This window comes from Musa acuminata, chromosome BXJ1-4, assembly GCF_036884655.1.
Source record: "Musa acuminata AAA Group cultivar baxijiao chromosome BXJ1-4, Cavendish_Baxijiao_AAA, whole genome shotgun sequence".
Taxonomy (NCBI): domain Eukaryota; kingdom Viridiplantae; phylum Streptophyta; class Magnoliopsida; order Zingiberales; family Musaceae; genus Musa; species Musa acuminata.
Window position 1 is genome coordinate 36017046 of NC_088330.1, and position 16844 is coordinate 36033889.

Here is a 16844-nt window from a genome sequence, read left to right on the forward strand (position 1 = left end):
CTTTTAATAGCAATTTATTCAAGTCACAAGGCATCTTCAGGCTCCCAACTGTCTTCTATTCGAGGAAGCTCTTGCTACTTTACTAAGTGCATAAGTAGCTCTGCGATATTGAATAACTTTATCTTGTGATTCGCTAAAATGGTTTTAACTCACGTTTTATATGAGACTTTAATGAGGGCAACCGAGTTGAAATATTTTGGGAAGTATCTTGCAGATCTAAGTGGTATGTTTTCAAGTTGTGTGGAAGATATTATGAATTTTGAGTCATACTTATAACTATAACTTATAAGAGATATTGCCTACCCTACTAATAATTATGAAGGGTCTTTCATACTTACGCATAAGTACCTTATGTACTTTACTAGAGTGACCTAAGTCGTGAGGCAATCTTGCGTTATTCGTCACAAAGGGTCAACCTAGCTGCAACCTCACTAAAGTCTTGAAGGACTTGTAAAAAAGCAAATTAATTAGTTCGAAAGCGAGCAATGGACGAGTTTCGATGTCTCGTGAAGAAAGCAACCTTGCAAGCAATTTAGCAAACATTTGGTGTATAAGAGTGAAAGGAGAAAACAAGGACTTTGGAAGGCAAATGAATATTTGTAAGTTCTCAAATGACTGCTCGCCGGGTGTCGGGCACGTTGGCAAGTTCATATAGGCTTAACATGCGAACTTGTGAATCTAATCAACGCCCAACACTATCTCAAACCCCTATCCAGCCAGGTGCCACCCTGGGATTTTTTGGATGCTAAGATGGCCGATGATTTTCTACGCACCACAACCTACAGAAAATAAGTTATGACAAGTGAAAAATGGGTTATTTTGGGATAATTTTATCTATTCTAGTAAGTAATTATTTTACAATCTTACAAATTATTCTTGCTTATAGTTTTTTAATAAAACATAAAAAATAAGATAAAATAGTCTACCCAAACATATATACAAGCAAACAAAAGTGATGAATGATCCGTTGATGAAGATGTTACGGGTGCACGATAACCATTTGCGACAACACATTAGGTTTTCTTTATCCAACATGGTAGTATAACGATGGTTACAAACAAACCGTCATGAGATGTTTCTTTTAAACGGTATCACTATGATGAAAAAGAAAAACACTAATCTCAAAGCAAGTCATGTGTCATAAGTTACGTTAGGTCTTTATCCGTGATGATGATATAGCGACTATTACAAATAAATTACGACGAGATGCTTCTCTTAAACGATATCACTGCAACGCAGAAGAAAAAGACTAATCTTAAAGAAAATCACAAATCATGCACCACACGTTGCGTTAGGTCTTTATCCATCACGGTGATACGATGACTATTACAAATAAACCAGTATGAGATACTTCTTTTAAATAAATATCACTGCAACGAAAAAGAAAAACAATAATCTCAAAGCAACTGTTGCACCACACACATTAGCTCTTTATCCATCACGGTGATATAGTGGCTGTTATAAACTGCCACGACATCGTGTGGAGGAGGGGAAGAAGCGTTATTTTAGGTTGGGGTATGATCGTGAATAAGCTGGAACGTCGAGGACAGATAATTAAGGTGACTTTCAAGCGTCCCGTTGCAAAACGATTGGATTCTTTTGGTTCCTCATTTGCTTACCTTCTTTTCCCATTGGTCAACCGCCGACGTGTCCCGGGGCCCCACATATTATTATAATTTTATTTAATATGCACCCTAATCATACATGCAGTAGCATATGTGATTTGTATAATATATACAAGTAGAACAGTCACAGTATGTCAAAGCAAAAATATATTCTTTGCACACATGTTTCTCAACAATATTAGTAATTACTGTAGACAAATAAATAGTTTAAGATGCATAATAATGTTTGCATCATTAGTATGGGAGTTTTTAAAATTTTCTACATCAACTTAGATGGATAGTAAATTGTGTCAAATTAAATTAATTGAATTATATATACATATATTCTTTTATTATGTGGCTTGAATTCTCGTTGTGATAAGACATGCTTTGCATAAATTTATAGTATAGATTGTTGCCTTGTCCTTTTGAATCCCTAGTGATGCTGAATCAACACGAGAATGTCCTGTTTGATATTTTCCAAGTCAAGTCCTCCTTCCCCAGTCTTCATCATTTATGTATTCTTTTGAACAGGTGTGATTCTACCACCTTGCAGTGACCAGCGTCAAACTATTCAAGTACTGAAGCAAGAGGGAGGCGGGGAGGAATTCATATTCTTTCCTCACCAGTCTCTCTCTCTCTCTCTCTCTCTCTCTCTTGCCTTGCTAAAAGACTCTGCCACTCACATGCCCCTCCCTGTGAAGCACAAAGCAAAAAGCTAAAAGCAAAAAGTAAAAAGGAAGCAGATGTGTGTCAATATGTGTGTGTGTGTGTATGGTGTGCGTTACTTTCATACCACCAAGGTTTGCTGTCTTATGATTGAGGAGGACATGGGAGACCAAACCTTAAAGCTCTGCCCTTTCCCCTGGGCATGCAGTGAAGGAGGAGCTTCTCTGGACATCAGCTAGTAGAAGGGCTGGAGATGATGGCAATACTTGAAGCAGGACAATTCTCTTATGAGTGGGATGGAAGGATTCTGATACCTTATGAAACTGACCTTCTGAGCCAATCCCAGAAATGGCCTCTGCTGAAAGCCGCTCTTGCACTTGTTTCTAGGGCACACCATCTTTTAAGTTTCCTTTTCCTGCTACTGTTTTTTATAGGCTGCAAAATTGCAGTGGCAGTGCCTCAGAACAGCAAAAACATGCATAGTTTCAAACAGTGGTAAGTCTTTTCAAATTGCATCATGGAAAACAAGCAAGAAACAGTACTCCTCATATAATCAATAAATTAATAATATCTTATTCTTATTTATTTCTCCATTTGAACTATAATCAGACATGTCTCTGTTTATAGACTCCAAAATTAAGCTGTTAAGACTTTATCCAGGAGATATGTTTTTCTACACAACCTTTCCCGTGAAACAAATTGTAAAAAAAACCAATAAAAAATATTTAACACAAACATCATTATAGAACAGAATCAACCAGGAAAAGTCTGCTAAGCTGTGAAGCTTGTAACCTGAGCAATGAATTATAATGTGATGTTTGAATTCCCCTTTTTCTTTGAGATGCAGGCAGTCTCAATCTCATCCATTTTGTCCATCATTGTCTGTCCATTTATTTACCTACTTATTAGTTTGTGATCATCCTCCTCTGTTCGAAGAACAACCTCTCACCTAAACTTTCAAGCAACACCCTGATGTTCTAATGGCCAACCTTTGTGGCTTGGTCTGAAACCTCAACAGTTCTCCATTTGTTTGGCATGCCCCACTGCTCAAAGAAAGCTCACTTCAATAATGAGATTCCTTCTTCCTATCATTGTTCCTGTAGGAATGCTTCTTGGGATGTCCAAACAAAGCAAAGGAGAGTAGAGTGTGTGGTTGGAGAGAATTGCTTCTAAGGTTGGACATGCATTGGTCCAGTGGCATCTCTGACCAATTCTCCATCTTCCAAGCCAACAACCCCTTCCACCTCACATTTATGTGGTGTCCAAACAAGATGTAAGCTTCCAACCTAATGCCAGCTGGCTTAAATCCAAAATTTGGTCCTGTGAAGTACTGTAGCAGGAGACATCCAAACCGAGGTAATCCAACACATGATTACACTGGAAGGAAAACATGTGGCTGAATGTGATTGATATTTTGTTGCATTGCATGGGCTCAGCAGCTGCAACCAAAGTCCCAGTATTTTCCCACATGATTAGCTTCACAAACACTCTTAATCGGCACAATTGTTCAACAGAGAGATTGCTAGTATCAACAATTTTTTTTAGGACAAATCAAATAAAAAAAAATTATGCTTGATTTCAGGTGGTTCAAAGATTAGGAAGTAAACAGCATGCAGTAAATGTCTCGGAACATGCTCCTAAAAGGATTTTAGTAGGTTAAGTGGGTTGAATCACTTGCATACGCAGGCACTTGAAGCTTATGAGTGAGTTGATAGGTCTCACATCATCAACACAAATCTTCTATCAAAGAGAGGCAAGAGTTGTGAAGGTTTCAAACCTATTGGGCTTGGAATATGTTTGATGCAGCCATGAGGACAAGGATACCATCAAGAAGTCACTACTCTATATCAAGAATGACATTTGATGAAACACATGTTTGTCACCCAGAAGAGTTCTGTTGCTTTCAACATCATATCCTTGCAAAATCTATCATGGGTTACAAATAATCACATCTTAAAATGTCTACAGATCTCATCCTTGAGCATATCAAAATAATTAATCTCACTTTAAAGGCAGGCAGACGATATTTCTTGCACTCATCATGCAGAGTTTGCTATTTCCAAATAACCAAACTAATACAATACAACTATTAAGAAAGAGTACCTCATCATTGAACATTTTAGTTCTTTGGTACTACCCTCATGCAAATAGTTCTGCAGGCATCAATGTTAAAAATCTTGAGGGTTCTGGAATATATCTGCAAACAAAATATAGGAAAACTTTTTCAACTATCTCCTGCTGTTTGCCGTCTTGGACTTGCTCAGATTTGCAAGCTCCTCGATCAACTTCTTTTCTTCACTGCTTAACCTCTTCGGGATCTCCACCTGCACGCGAACCAACTGATCTCCCCTGGTGTTTGCCTTTCCGAGGTAAGGAACCCCCTTCTTAGCCATTACCAGAGTTGTACCTGGCTGTGTCCCAGCTGGAATTTTTAGATCCACCAATCCATCCACTGTTGGGACCTTCATAGTGGTTCCTAAGATGGCATCAATGTACGATACCTTGCACGTATAAAGAATGTTGGTTCCATCCCTCTTAAGCACAGGATCCGAGAGAACTTCGATAAACACATAGAGGTCTCCAGGAGGGCCACCTCTCCTTCCAGCATTCCCCTCAGACCGGACCCTCAGCCGGCTACCAGAGTCAACTCCAGCTGGAACTTTAAGACTAATCCTCTTTGTCTTCCTCACACGGCCATCCCCTCTACAGGTGTTGCATGGGGTAGAGACCTCACCGGTACCACTACAACTCGAGCAAGTCATGACCTGCTGGAATACACCGAGTGGTGTCCTCACTGAAGAGACAACCTGACCTTGACCTCCACAGGTGCTGCACTTGCTTGGCTTTGTACCTGGTTTAGCACCAGAACCATCACAGGTTCCACAATTTTCTAACCTTGTAATTTCTATCTCCTTCTCAATGCCAAAAATTGCATCTTTGAAATTCAGGACAAGATTATAGCTCTCATCATCACCCTGTATAGGCCTGTTGCGAGCTGCTCTTGGACCACCCATCCCACCCATGCCTTCAAATAATGACTCAAAGAGATCAAATGGGTTGCTGAAATCCTGCATTTAATAAAAAAAAAAAAATTTAAGGAACAAGCAGAAAGTTTATTGAAAATTATCTTTTTACAGAATAAAGCCCTCCTCTAGTTGATACTCACCCCCATGCCCATGCCAGCACCTTTGAGGCCAGCTTCTCCATATTTATCATACAGAGATCTCTTTTCATCATCTGATAAAACCTGTAATATGGTGACTTTTAATGACACAGAAAATATGTATTACTGTTGCTGCTAAAACTACCAGTTTAGATAAACATATTCATGAGAAAGGGAATAATAACCTCATACGCATTACTAATATCCTTGAACTTCTGTTCCGCACCAGGTTCTCTAAAACACATCACAAGCAGCAATTTTGGCAAAATTACTCATAAATAAAGCTGAAAAATTCAAAAGATCATAATGAAAATTATGGTAAGTTAGTTGTGATTAATTCAAAATTAACTTGAATATCTTTTTTCTAACATAAACATTAAAAAACATGCCTATAATTTGAAATTTACTGAATCTAAAGCCATATATTTTCTGTTACTTGGATCAGCAAAGGTGCATTCTTGAGAATTCTAGCATATTGATTGCATAAGCATGCTTAATTAGTTTATGAGTGTTTGTGAGTTATGAAGACTGTACACATCAGTTGACTTTTATAGTATGAGAGTGTGATCAAACTTTTACCAGTAACAAAAGTGGCTGTTTATTGTTAGTAGGAGCCATTGCACCTGTTCTGTTACATGATCATTACGCTGAAATAGTTTTTTCCTCCTACCCTGATGTTGCTGAGAAACCTAATTTACATAACTTAAGAATCGACCAGCGGCAAAAAAGTGAGTGCAACTTGGCCTTTTTAACCTTTTTGTTTAATTGATAATAAAAAAAAGGAAAAACTAAAAGAAGTTATGCTGAAAACTTGCTACTGTCCCCATTCATCATTATCCTACTTCCATCTGCTATTCTTTATCTAGTTTTAGATATTGCTGTTTAATTTTTTTCCCAATATTTAATCTTATTTTCCTATTTTCGCTTCTCTGTCATTTTGACAGTAAAGTATATCAGATGAGACACATTTTGGTAGAAGCAAACAAGCTTGAGATATCACAGCTAGTTTGCTGGAACACAAAACTGATCTTCCTTATCATGCATAAATTTGAAGCCTTCTACAAAGCCAGATTCCTGTCATACCAAAAGCATGCTTTATTTTCATGCATATAATGCTACACCAAAATATATGGTCCAATAACTTCTGTCAGCCTTACATAAACAAATATTATGGAGTATGGACAATTTAAATAATTAATCACTAAAAAAATTTGTTGCAGAGTTTTGCCCTCCTTGCACTCGATTGAATTTTCAGGATAGTTCACAAGATCAAAGTCTTTCTTCCTTTCTAGTTATTTTTTGTCTTTTGATGCAACTGTATTTTTCGTGTCTGAAATTAACATAGTTTTGTAAAATAAACATATCAGGTTTCTACTCACTTGTTCACATCAGGATGATAACTCCTTGCAAGCTTCCTGTAAGCTGCACAAGAAAAAGATGTCAATATACACTATAACATGTAGCTTAAATACAGATGCAAGTGTAAGAACAAATCCATTAAAGGTAAGATTGAGATACTGCTGACTCTTTGAACTTTGAACCAAAGGAATCAAACATAAAAGATAGGAGCCACAGTCAGGGATCAGGAAAGGTGACTTTTTATGTCTGTTAAGAAAGACCGGAAAAAAAAAAGCAAATGAAGAGAGCAAGGGAACAGCGAGTGTTATACTGCAGTGATGCTCCATTTTGTTTACTGATCTTTTATCAACCTTTATCCTGTTCTTGCCTCTTGTTGGATCTGGAAACCAGTCCAATCAGTTTTGGTAATCTAAGTTCTTGCTGTTTTTTTCTCAGAACAACAACCTCAAACTTGTTGCTTGTCTGTTTATACCAGGGTCTGCAGTACCGACTGTACCGCCCGATACGGGCGGTACGTACCGGTCCGACCGGTTTCCGGTACGCAGACCGTCTGTTACCGGTCCGAGTGCACTGTAACACTGTAGCAGTGCTACAGTACTCGGTACACTTGGGTGTACCGCTCGGTATACCGTACCGGTACCGAGCCCAGGTCGAAATACCGGTATGGTACGGTATTACGAACCTTGGTTTATACTATTACTAGAGCTAGTGGATTTGTCTGATAATGCCTAATTCTATTTCTGATTACTAGACCCCTCAATCTAGTTAAAAAAGAAAAGGGAGTATATATATATATGTGTATATATGTATATATGTATGTATATATATGTATATATATGTATATCTGTATGTATATATATACATATACATACATATATACATATATATCTATACATATATACATATATACATATACATATACATATACATATATATGTATATATATATCTATACATATATACATATATACATATACATATACATATACATATATATGTATATATATATATATACATATATATATATATATACATATATAATTCGGGCTGACAGCATGAAAGTAAAATTCTGCAGAAATGTTGATTTTGTAACTTGAGGACACCCATGGAAACAGAAGCGAACCTAATTTCCATGATTCCATCTTGTTATTGAAAGGTGGGGCCCTAACATACAGGCCACCTTTTAAATTCTGAGCCAGCAAAGTATTTGTTAAAGAAAAAGAATAGTAAAAAAATCCAAAACAGTATAGTTTGTAAGCATAGTTGCTGCTGTCCTACAACTTTAACAGTACGAGCCAGAACAGAGAATACATATTATGCCACTGTAAATGCTTGTTGGTCACAATGTGGCAGTCCCACTGGGGCCTATAAATGCAAAAGCAAGAGGACGAGAACTACAATAAGAGCAAACAACTTACCACTTTTTATTTCAGATTTACTTGCATTTCTTGACACACCAAGTACAGAATAATAATCCTGCAAAAGATGATCCCACAAGAAAGAAAAATATCAGACAAATTTGCATCGACAGAAGAACTTGCCAATCCATAATAAAATATTTCAATCTTCATCGAACAAGAGAAATGAATAAAACAAAATCTTTCTTGTCAACAAAAGAACTTACGGCATCAGCTCTAACAACAAGTCGTGCTGTCTTATTACGCCTATTATTTAGGCGTGGTCCATCATTAAATAGAGCAGATGAAGACACCTGGGCAAGAAAACTTGCACGCGATGACGCCAGATAGTTACCGGAAGTACTGCAAATAAACAAGAAATCAGTGAGATGGAAACACTAAGATCAGAATCTCACACCAACGGTAGCATACATAACAATTGCTTTTCTCAATTTACTTAAGATCAACTTCTTATGATAATTTCTAGAATCTTTTAAACATATTTGCAAATTACACATTTTTCAGGGATCAGTTTTCACCAGATCAGAAAATAAAATTTGCATCATCCAGCTATGGTGTTTCGTGACAAAACTCAACTCGTTTTCAGACAGTTCAATTGAGTCTAAATTGAATATCTCAATTACTATATCCTTCATGTATTATTGTCTCAAGCAATTGCCTGGGCACTTTAGATAGCACCTAGGCATATGGTCAGCCAAACCACCATGCGCAAAGACACTCATACATAGACATATATGTAAGCATACATATTTATGCATAAGTATATTGAATATAAAATTATGCATGTATATTATACAATTATAAGTTGCTTTAATACAATAATGATATTTGTCATACATTTACAACAATTGACTGGCTATTGGAACTTGGAAGTCCCATGGAACATTCACTCAAGATCTCCTACCCTCTTAAGAAACCTGATTACCATCAAAGTTCAATTGAAATGAGGGGAGCTTACCCCTCAAGAAACCCTTTGTTTCTCCAAGAAATGTCAGAGGCTTGATTTTATCGAAGTAAAACATTGAATACCAAATAAAATTCTTCAAATTTCTTTCTTAGTTCTAGGCAGTAAAGTGACAATGTAATGCTTTTTATTACCCAAAGAATTTCTCATAAATGGTCATCACAAACTTAAATACTTTAATTCTTAAACTTGATAAAATAATTAGATATACTTTGATCATATTTGGACTATGAAAATTTCTAACTGCTGAGCACGAGATCATTTTCTTCCCTTTTACTAAGGTTAATATTTTCTGATTTTTCATTCTTGTTTTTCCTTATTAATGTCCAAATCAAGAAGCTAAAACTCAACCTAACACCACTAAAATGTTGAAACAATTAATTACAACCATCAGTTGAAATGGAGACCTCAAAGGTAAACACACAATGCTGATAGTGTAGCTATGAATGGATATTTGCCTGAATATGCCAACATACAAATACACATGACACAGCAAGTGATAAAAGCAATGAGAAGTGTCGGCTAGTCACTGATATGTGAACCTATCATGAAAACTTAACTGACATTTAATGTTAATCACAAAAATGAAAATATGATGGTTCTTCGGTATTAATAAATATATTTCAAATTAGATTTAGGAATCTGATTGACAATTTCGCTTTGAATAATTTTTTAAATAAATCATTATGTTGAAACAAATCCTATGGTTACATTTCAGGAAATACCAACAAAGGTTTTTGTTTGAGAATACTGGTGTAAACTAGTATTGCACATGCCTCTATACAACAGTTAGAAGATCAAGAATAAGAAAGAAAACATGAGGATAAAAAAGATGGTATAGGACTCTTAGCTATATGTTTTCCTTATTCAACAAAAGAATAAGGCCAACTCTCTACTATACGAATTCGAGTAACCATCAAGATGAAGATAGACTACATGCATATATATGATATTCAAGACTTCACAATCATCTCTAATAAGATAGAATGACAGAAAAATAGTGTATAGCATACCTAAAAGGTATAGTTTGAATACAGGAATTGATAATGATGTGGAGAATAAAAAGAAGTCATCAACAAATGCATTGCAAATAAATACCACATTGCTTCTTCGGACATAATATAGCGAGATGAAACACCAAAGCTTACCCGGTTTGAGGCATCAGCACCCTGTTCGTAAAATGACAGCCCTTAGCTCCTGAAGATACATTTCTACATATTGCTTGTGGTTGGGTTCCCAGCTGAGGTACTGAAGTACCTCTACATGGTACAGTTGTCATCGGACTGATGTAGTGAGGAGAAGACAGGGTCAGCCTTCTATTTTTCTCTCTGCAATGGCAGATAGGATTATCAACTTTTTGGTATCACTAAGAGAACAAAAGTAACAAAGATAACAAGATCACAACCCTATTATTTGTTTCATAATCTACTCATTTTGCCTTCCCAAGTAAAAAGAAGAGTTATTTTAGATGCCCTACAAAGTTTGTACCTGTCAAGCTCCACCAATGCCCTCAGGCAACTGTTATATAATCTACGAACATTAAATGTTCCAGCTTTAAGTAGTTTCTGTATCTAGTCATGAAACAACAGACCATGAAATTCCCAGGGTGCAAAGCCTTTCTCATCTAATAGGTCAATTTATACCATGTACCAGGAGACCCTGGTAAAATCTAGAATTTAAAACCAAACCAGCTGCTTGGAAAGAAATCTAGACTTTCAATCAATTCCCTGATAGTAAAATTTTTAGCAGCCTGGATTCTTAACCTAGCCACGGACTAACCCATATGCATCCGCCTCTCCAGTCACTCCATTCCAATAGATTCCCCGTCTCAATTGCCCCAAAAACAAATCTTTAATGAATTTCCTTCAAAAGATACCTCTACCTCTCCGACCAAACAAGAAATTGATCGAATATAACAAGACCTTAGCAAACTACAAACGAATCGTGTCCAAAACACGGAACCCAGTTAAAATCGCTCACCAACACGACTAAGACGATTCAAACATTGACCCGAGAAGAAGGATTCTTGCTTCTCGCGCACGAAAGGCGAAAAAAGGATAAACCAAGCTAAGAGACCACCAAACGCCCTCGAACCAATTCGAGACGGCAATCCCGCGAGGAGACGGAGGGCTTATTCTCACCTGAACCGACGGCGAAGAGGATCTGCTTCTCCCTTCCCCTCTCGGGGAGGGTAACGAGTCCGACGAGGTGTTCTGCTCGTGCGAATGCGATAAGAGACGGAGGAAGTGAGATCGAGGGCACGAGGCGAATAAATTGATGCGAGTCGACGGTCTGGATCTCGCCCAGTACGTGCCTTAAATTAAAGAGCAGCCGTCGGATCGGATCGAACGGTTATCAGATGCAGTGCGACCGCAACCAATCAAGGACCGTCCATGTATAATCATCAAGGGTTGGTGATGTGCGTGTGTGAGTGGAGACAACATTTCTGCACAATCAGATTAGCCTCGAATTCAGGTTTATGAAAGACAAATCAATAAATAGGATTTGAGTAAAATGTGATGGATACAACATCAGGCATCAACATGTTTGAGGATCACAAGAGTTGAACACACAAGTCAGCATCCATTGGTTCTATTGCAACCATGAAAGATTTCACTGCCACTCCAAATCAAGAAACTATAGAGGAAAAGTACTTTAAGGACAGTGGACAAATCAGAGAGTGGAGCAGATCAACTGAGATGGAATTTACATGGAGAATCACCAAGGTCGAGATAAATGGCTAGTTTTACTGTAAAGAAAAGAAAGAAAAATCGATTTGGTATATCAACAAATAATACATTCTATAATTTCTTCTGATCCATCTCGGATGGCAGACAAATCTGTGTCCACTAAATGACTCCTATGTAAGATTCGATATATTGTTTTCTAAAGAAAAATACGGAAGTATATTTCATGGCACAAGTTCAAGTCCCTCTATAAGAGTAGTTTTCTAAGGTAAGCTGGGAGAAAGTGAAGGTGTTGCCACTTTCAGCTCTCCGCAGTCACTGATGTACACTGTTTTTAGCGGCCGATTCCACATTGTGCGAGCTATCTGAGCTCGCTCATCACCGATGAACTGTGCAAAATCATTGAATTGGCGAATCCTTTCAGCTGGCTTATACGTGGGGATCGTAGCTATGTTGGTGATGACATCCATCCCTGAAAAAAGAAGTATATGAAACATGAGTGATAATTTCTGCTGCTTATCCAACAATATCAGAAAATTAAACATAGATTCAAGTTTTAATCTAAATAGATGTTGACAATTCACTAATTCCATCAACTTGTTTGAGGAAGTTCTACAACAAAATGAGTAGTCAACTTCTATTTGACACTCCCGAGAACAATAAGGCAGCAGCACAATGTTGCAATAGAAGAATAGAGGACTTCCATGCAAATATCATAGGGTCAGCTCCAAGTTTGAAAAGAAAGAAGCACTTTCAGTTAGAGTCATTCTGAGCACGAGTTGACAAAAAATATATGATAATGATCAAAGATGGACTAACGAACACATGAATGAGGAACTGAAACTTATATATTTCCAGTTGAAAAAAATAAGGACACATTGTGTAAGAATTTCAAGTGCAAGCTGCAATCTGGTTTACCTCTCTCTGAACATACAAGCATCAAAATATATTCTTCTGTAAGGTGAAGATCTGTTCTGTAGCATCAGTCAAAAATGTTTGTTTTAATTGCTGCAGTGTGTAAATCTATCTCTTTCTCCGTTGATCATTTGATCCTAGCGGATCATAGCATAAAGCCCTCAAAGTCATGCATTATAAAAAACTAAGATCCATGTAGGCAAATGTTTTCAAGTTTTGAGCTGTTTCTATCATGTTGCCAAGAGCATATTATGGGTTTCAGCAACTTGAAAAGCAAAATCAAACTAATTGAGCCCACCGAGTCTATTTTGGACTGACTGCTTTCAGTGTCAGGCTACAAGAGACATTAGACAGAAATCACTACCAAGAAACCTCGAAATAGCCACTGTGTATATCTGCAAACAAAAACTGTGCTAAATGATTATGGTAACAAAATTTCTTGACCTCATAAGGAGACTATATATATCATCTTGATACTATTTTTAACTAAGCAAATAAAGCCAATAGCTATATGTCCCTTGATGTATCTAAAGATAAATATTCATTATGAAATTTCATAAGAAAAAAAGTGAATTGGCAGTAAGGTTTGTTGAATTCAAATTCTACTCCTACATGACAGTAAGGTTTAGTAGAATCAAAATAATTTTGTTATCTGCAATATTGACATCAAATTCTCTTTCCTCCCGAAGAATCACATTATATGTTGCAATTGTTTGTGCCAGTCATCAATATGTCTTAAATTCACAGACAGCAATTTGATTCATAGAACTCTAATAACCATCTTTCCTGACGTGAGTACTATCCATGTACAGAGAACATTAAGGAACTCTTATCAAGATACTTCTCAATAGAGTAAAGCATTCAACTCCATCCAAATCTGCCAGTCAAGTTAAAATTAATTTATATACCAAATTTGCCATTATAGCTGCCAAGTATCACAGTAAGCGTCATCAATATGCCTTAAATTCAGAGATAGCAATTTGATTCATAAAACTTAAATAACCATCTCCACTGACATGAATACCATCAAAGTACAACTACGAATTTCATAAAGATACTTCTCAATGCAGTATAGCACTCAGCTTCATCCACTCAACGCTAAGTAGTTTGATTAGCTTCAACATACTGAGGACTTGCTCTTGCATGGCAACAAGCACAGAATTTGTCATGCAGATGCATCTCACTATAATGTACCACTCTATCTTAATTTCAGAATGGATAAAGGATTTAAAAGAGTTTGTGGGTGAAAGAGAGAGGAAGAGACAACAATTTTGATTCAGTAATAATCTCAGGAGCTCTTCAAAAGATATTAAAGTTGAGTTTTTTTCTTAGGAAACATTGATCGAACAACTTACCTTCAAGCACAGTGCCAAAGACAATGTTCTCGTTGTCGAGCTGCGGGCATGGTCCAGGCCCGGTCGTCACCAAGAACTCGACATTGTGGTAGTCGGGTTCAAGTTTGACGGCGTCGTCGTCGTCGTTCTCCGACAAGCACAGAGACAGAGTTCCCGGCCTCGAGTGCCTCAGCTGAAACGCCTTGGGATCGACGGTCTCCACGTTCCGCACCAGTCCCGGTGGCGGCCGAACCCCCCCCTTCTCCTTCCGCCCCTGGCGGCCGGCGACGAAGAATTGACCCTGGAGAATCTTGTGGACGAAGGTCCCCCGGTACGCGACGGCGGCGCAGACGGCCTTGAAGTTGGCGACAGTCTGTGGGAGGAGCTTCCCGTAGAGGCCGAAGACAACGCGGCCGAGGGGCTCCGAGTCGGGGCAGGCGGCGAGGTCGAAGCCGAGAGGGCGATCAGAGGCGAGGTAGCTCGGGCAGAGGCCGAAGTCCATGAAGACGCGGTCGGTGACGATGCCGGACTGCGGCTGGGCGGGGGAAGGGGCCGGTGCGAGGGCAGGGGCGTCGGTGTCGGCGGCGCCGGGTTGGGGGAAGAGGAGGAGGGATGCAGCGGCAGCGGCGGCGGCGGCGGCGGAGGAGGAGGAGGAGAGGAGGAAGGAGCGGCGGCGGAGGAATGCATTGGGTTTAGGGCTCCGGGAGAGGTGGGCTTGGGGGACGAGGGGGCAGAGGCGGCGACGGAGGTGAGGCGGCGACGCGGCGGCGACGGAGGCTGACGAAGCCATGGAGTTGCTATTTCCCGGCCACGTGGTCGATGAGATAACGAGTGCGGCGGAGGCCGCCCATCTAAACCGCCGAGCGGGTCAATCTATTGCCAGGCCGGTACGGTCTTTCATGAGTCGTACCTCAATCAAACCCGCTAATTCCGGCCCGGTCCGGTCCGGTCCGGTCTTTGTGAAATGTCCTTGTCGAGGACATGCTCTTGAGGTAATAATAGGGAAGTAGAATTATCTTAATTACCAAGTAATTTCAAGTCCTATTTTTGTTAATCATGTTTAACCAAATTAAACTCTTCCAGCGGAGTTGATTTAATCTTATTAACTCTAAACCCCAAACCAATTAAAGCTTAAAGGGCTCCAGGTTTGTTTACCCATCATTCTAACCCAAACCTCCGACACGTTAAGTGGGCACAGCCCATTCATGGACTCTGTTTGGAGATCGAGGGGAGGTTGGGCCAATTTTTTTTGCCAAATCTGATACAAATTTAAGTAAGATCAGGTCAATTTCTTTCTTGATTAGCTTCTCTTTCAATACAATCAGGGAATGTGGTTGGGGGGGCGTCGGGCGCACTCACCCGTTCTCGTACTCAATAGGCAACTGTTCTCCCACTTTGTTTTTGTTCCCTTGTGGAGATTGGTCATTTAGTGTCAATCAATTGTAATTATTGTTCTAGATTTTGAACCGGAATATGTTTTTCTAATAATTTTATTTTAACTATTATATTAAATGATGTACAAAACACTGTTACATTAATTGTTCCTCATAAATCCATTAAAAAACAATTAAAAATATATTCAAACTTAAATAATTTCAACAGTCTTAAATAATTTCAATTTTTTAAAGATAAATGATTCTGATGAAATTTGAGCTCATACTCTTTATGATAAAAAGTCAAAAAATTTACCAATTAAACTAACTTATACTTTTAAATTGGGTCCATCAAATCTTTTTCTCCTCATCTCATCATGATTGTGGGTAGAGGAATAAGAATCACATGGTTTTTTATTTCCTTCAATTTTTTTTATTTTTTATGCAGTTAAATATCTTAAGAAAAAAAAAGATGAATCCATAATATTTTGATTTACTATTTATCAAAGAAGGTAATATGATCTAATATAATAATAATAAAATCATAAAATCTTAACTATTTGGGATCGATTGTGGACTCAACCTTCTATCTTTTTCATCCGATCTTGAAATTGACATAGGTGATTATAATCTGATCCGATGTCATAAGAACTCTAACAGCACTCTATTTTATCGTGGAACGATGGAAGATGAGATGATTTCTCTTGTGGAATCCATGATAGCAATAACAAACAATGAATTAGGGCAAGAGGCAATCAGGAAATGTGGCCTATCAGCACGATGGCGGCAGGTGGTGGAATTCATTTTCCTAGGCTGAGATTCCAACCACTGCACCCTACGGCACGCTGTGGATTTTTGGACCACATCATCATCAATTACTTGATATACTCTTTCTTTAGCTCAAGGCATAGTGGACTGTTGGTCTTGACTTTGTGCACTTAAGGATTGACTATGACTATCTAAACGTACTCCACAATCCCATGCCATTGATATAAGCTAAGGGTTCTGTTTTAGGAGTCAAATATGACATGCCACCATCTCTTACAATTGAACTAATTAGATCCAATTTGATCACACTAATATATTATCTATAGAGATGCATAATGTATGAGCTCAATTTAGGGAATCGAGCCATCTATAGTCTTCATTTCAATCATCTGTCTATTTTGGTCAAACTACTTGTATTATATCTATTATAAATTCAAAATAGATAGGCAGTTAAAATGCCAAGTTGGAATGAAATAGACTAATATATTATAACTATCAAAAGATTAAAAAAATAGCTACAAAATGATATCATTGGAGAAAAAGAAAAGAAGATAAATGTTTCATGAGTTCATGTGCTCTTGTTAGATGATG

General features: G+C 38.1%; 2 protein-coding genes across 2 annotated transcripts; both read right to left on the reverse strand.

Annotated features, from left to right (window-relative positions):
* Positions 1–4274: 4274 nt before the first annotated feature.
* LOC135660382 (chaperone protein dnaJ A7A, chloroplastic-like) lies at positions 4275–11450 on the reverse strand. Its single transcript, XM_065176381.1, has 8 exons — positions 11318–11450; positions 10325–10504; positions 8419–8554; positions 8213–8270; positions 6816–6858; positions 5622–5670; positions 5440–5520; positions 4275–5341 (listed from the first exon to the last, which is right to left on the reverse strand). Exons 2-8 carry the CDS (start codon positions 10453–10455, stop codon positions 4502–4504), a joined length of 1338 nt encoding a protein of 445 aa, XP_065032453.1. The 5' UTR covers positions 10456–10504; positions 11318–11450; the 3' UTR covers positions 4275–4501.
* A 453-nt stretch (positions 11451–11903) lies between these two features.
* LOC135660398 (peptidyl-prolyl cis-trans isomerase CYP28, chloroplastic-like) lies at positions 11904–14968 on the reverse strand. Its single transcript, XM_065176382.1, has 2 exons — positions 14134–14968; positions 11904–12335 (listed from the first exon to the last, which is right to left on the reverse strand). The coding sequence occupies exons 1-2, from the start codon at positions 14900–14902 to the stop codon at positions 12127–12129; spliced, it is 978 nt and encodes a 325-aa protein (XP_065032454.1). The 5' UTR covers positions 14903–14968; the 3' UTR covers positions 11904–12126.
* Positions 14969–16844: the final 1876 nt, after the last annotated feature.

Excerpts from the sequence above, each read along its gene's own strand:
- LOC135660382 (XM_065176381.1), bottom strand. The coding sequence starts at position 10,455 with ATGACAACTGTACCATGTAGAGGTACTTCAGTACCTCAGCTGGGAACC. Across the intron at positions 8,555-10,324 it reads GTGCTGATGCCTCAAACCGG|TACTTCCGGTAACTATCTGG; the intron begins GTAAGCTTTGGT and ends GTTTATTTGCAG. Across the intron at positions 6,859-8,212 it reads TAAATCTGAAATAAAAAGTG|CTTACAGGAAGCTTGCAAGG; the intron begins GTAAGTTGTTTG and ends TTTCTTGTGCAG.
- LOC135660398 (XM_065176382.1), bottom strand. The coding sequence starts at position 14,902 with ATGGCTTCGTCAGCCTCCGTCGCCGCCGCGTCGCCGCCTCACCTCCGT. Across the intron at positions 12,336-14,133 it reads CTTTGGCACTGTGCTTGAAG|GGATGGATGTCATCACCAAC; the intron begins GTAAGTTGTTCG and ends TTCTTTTTTCAG.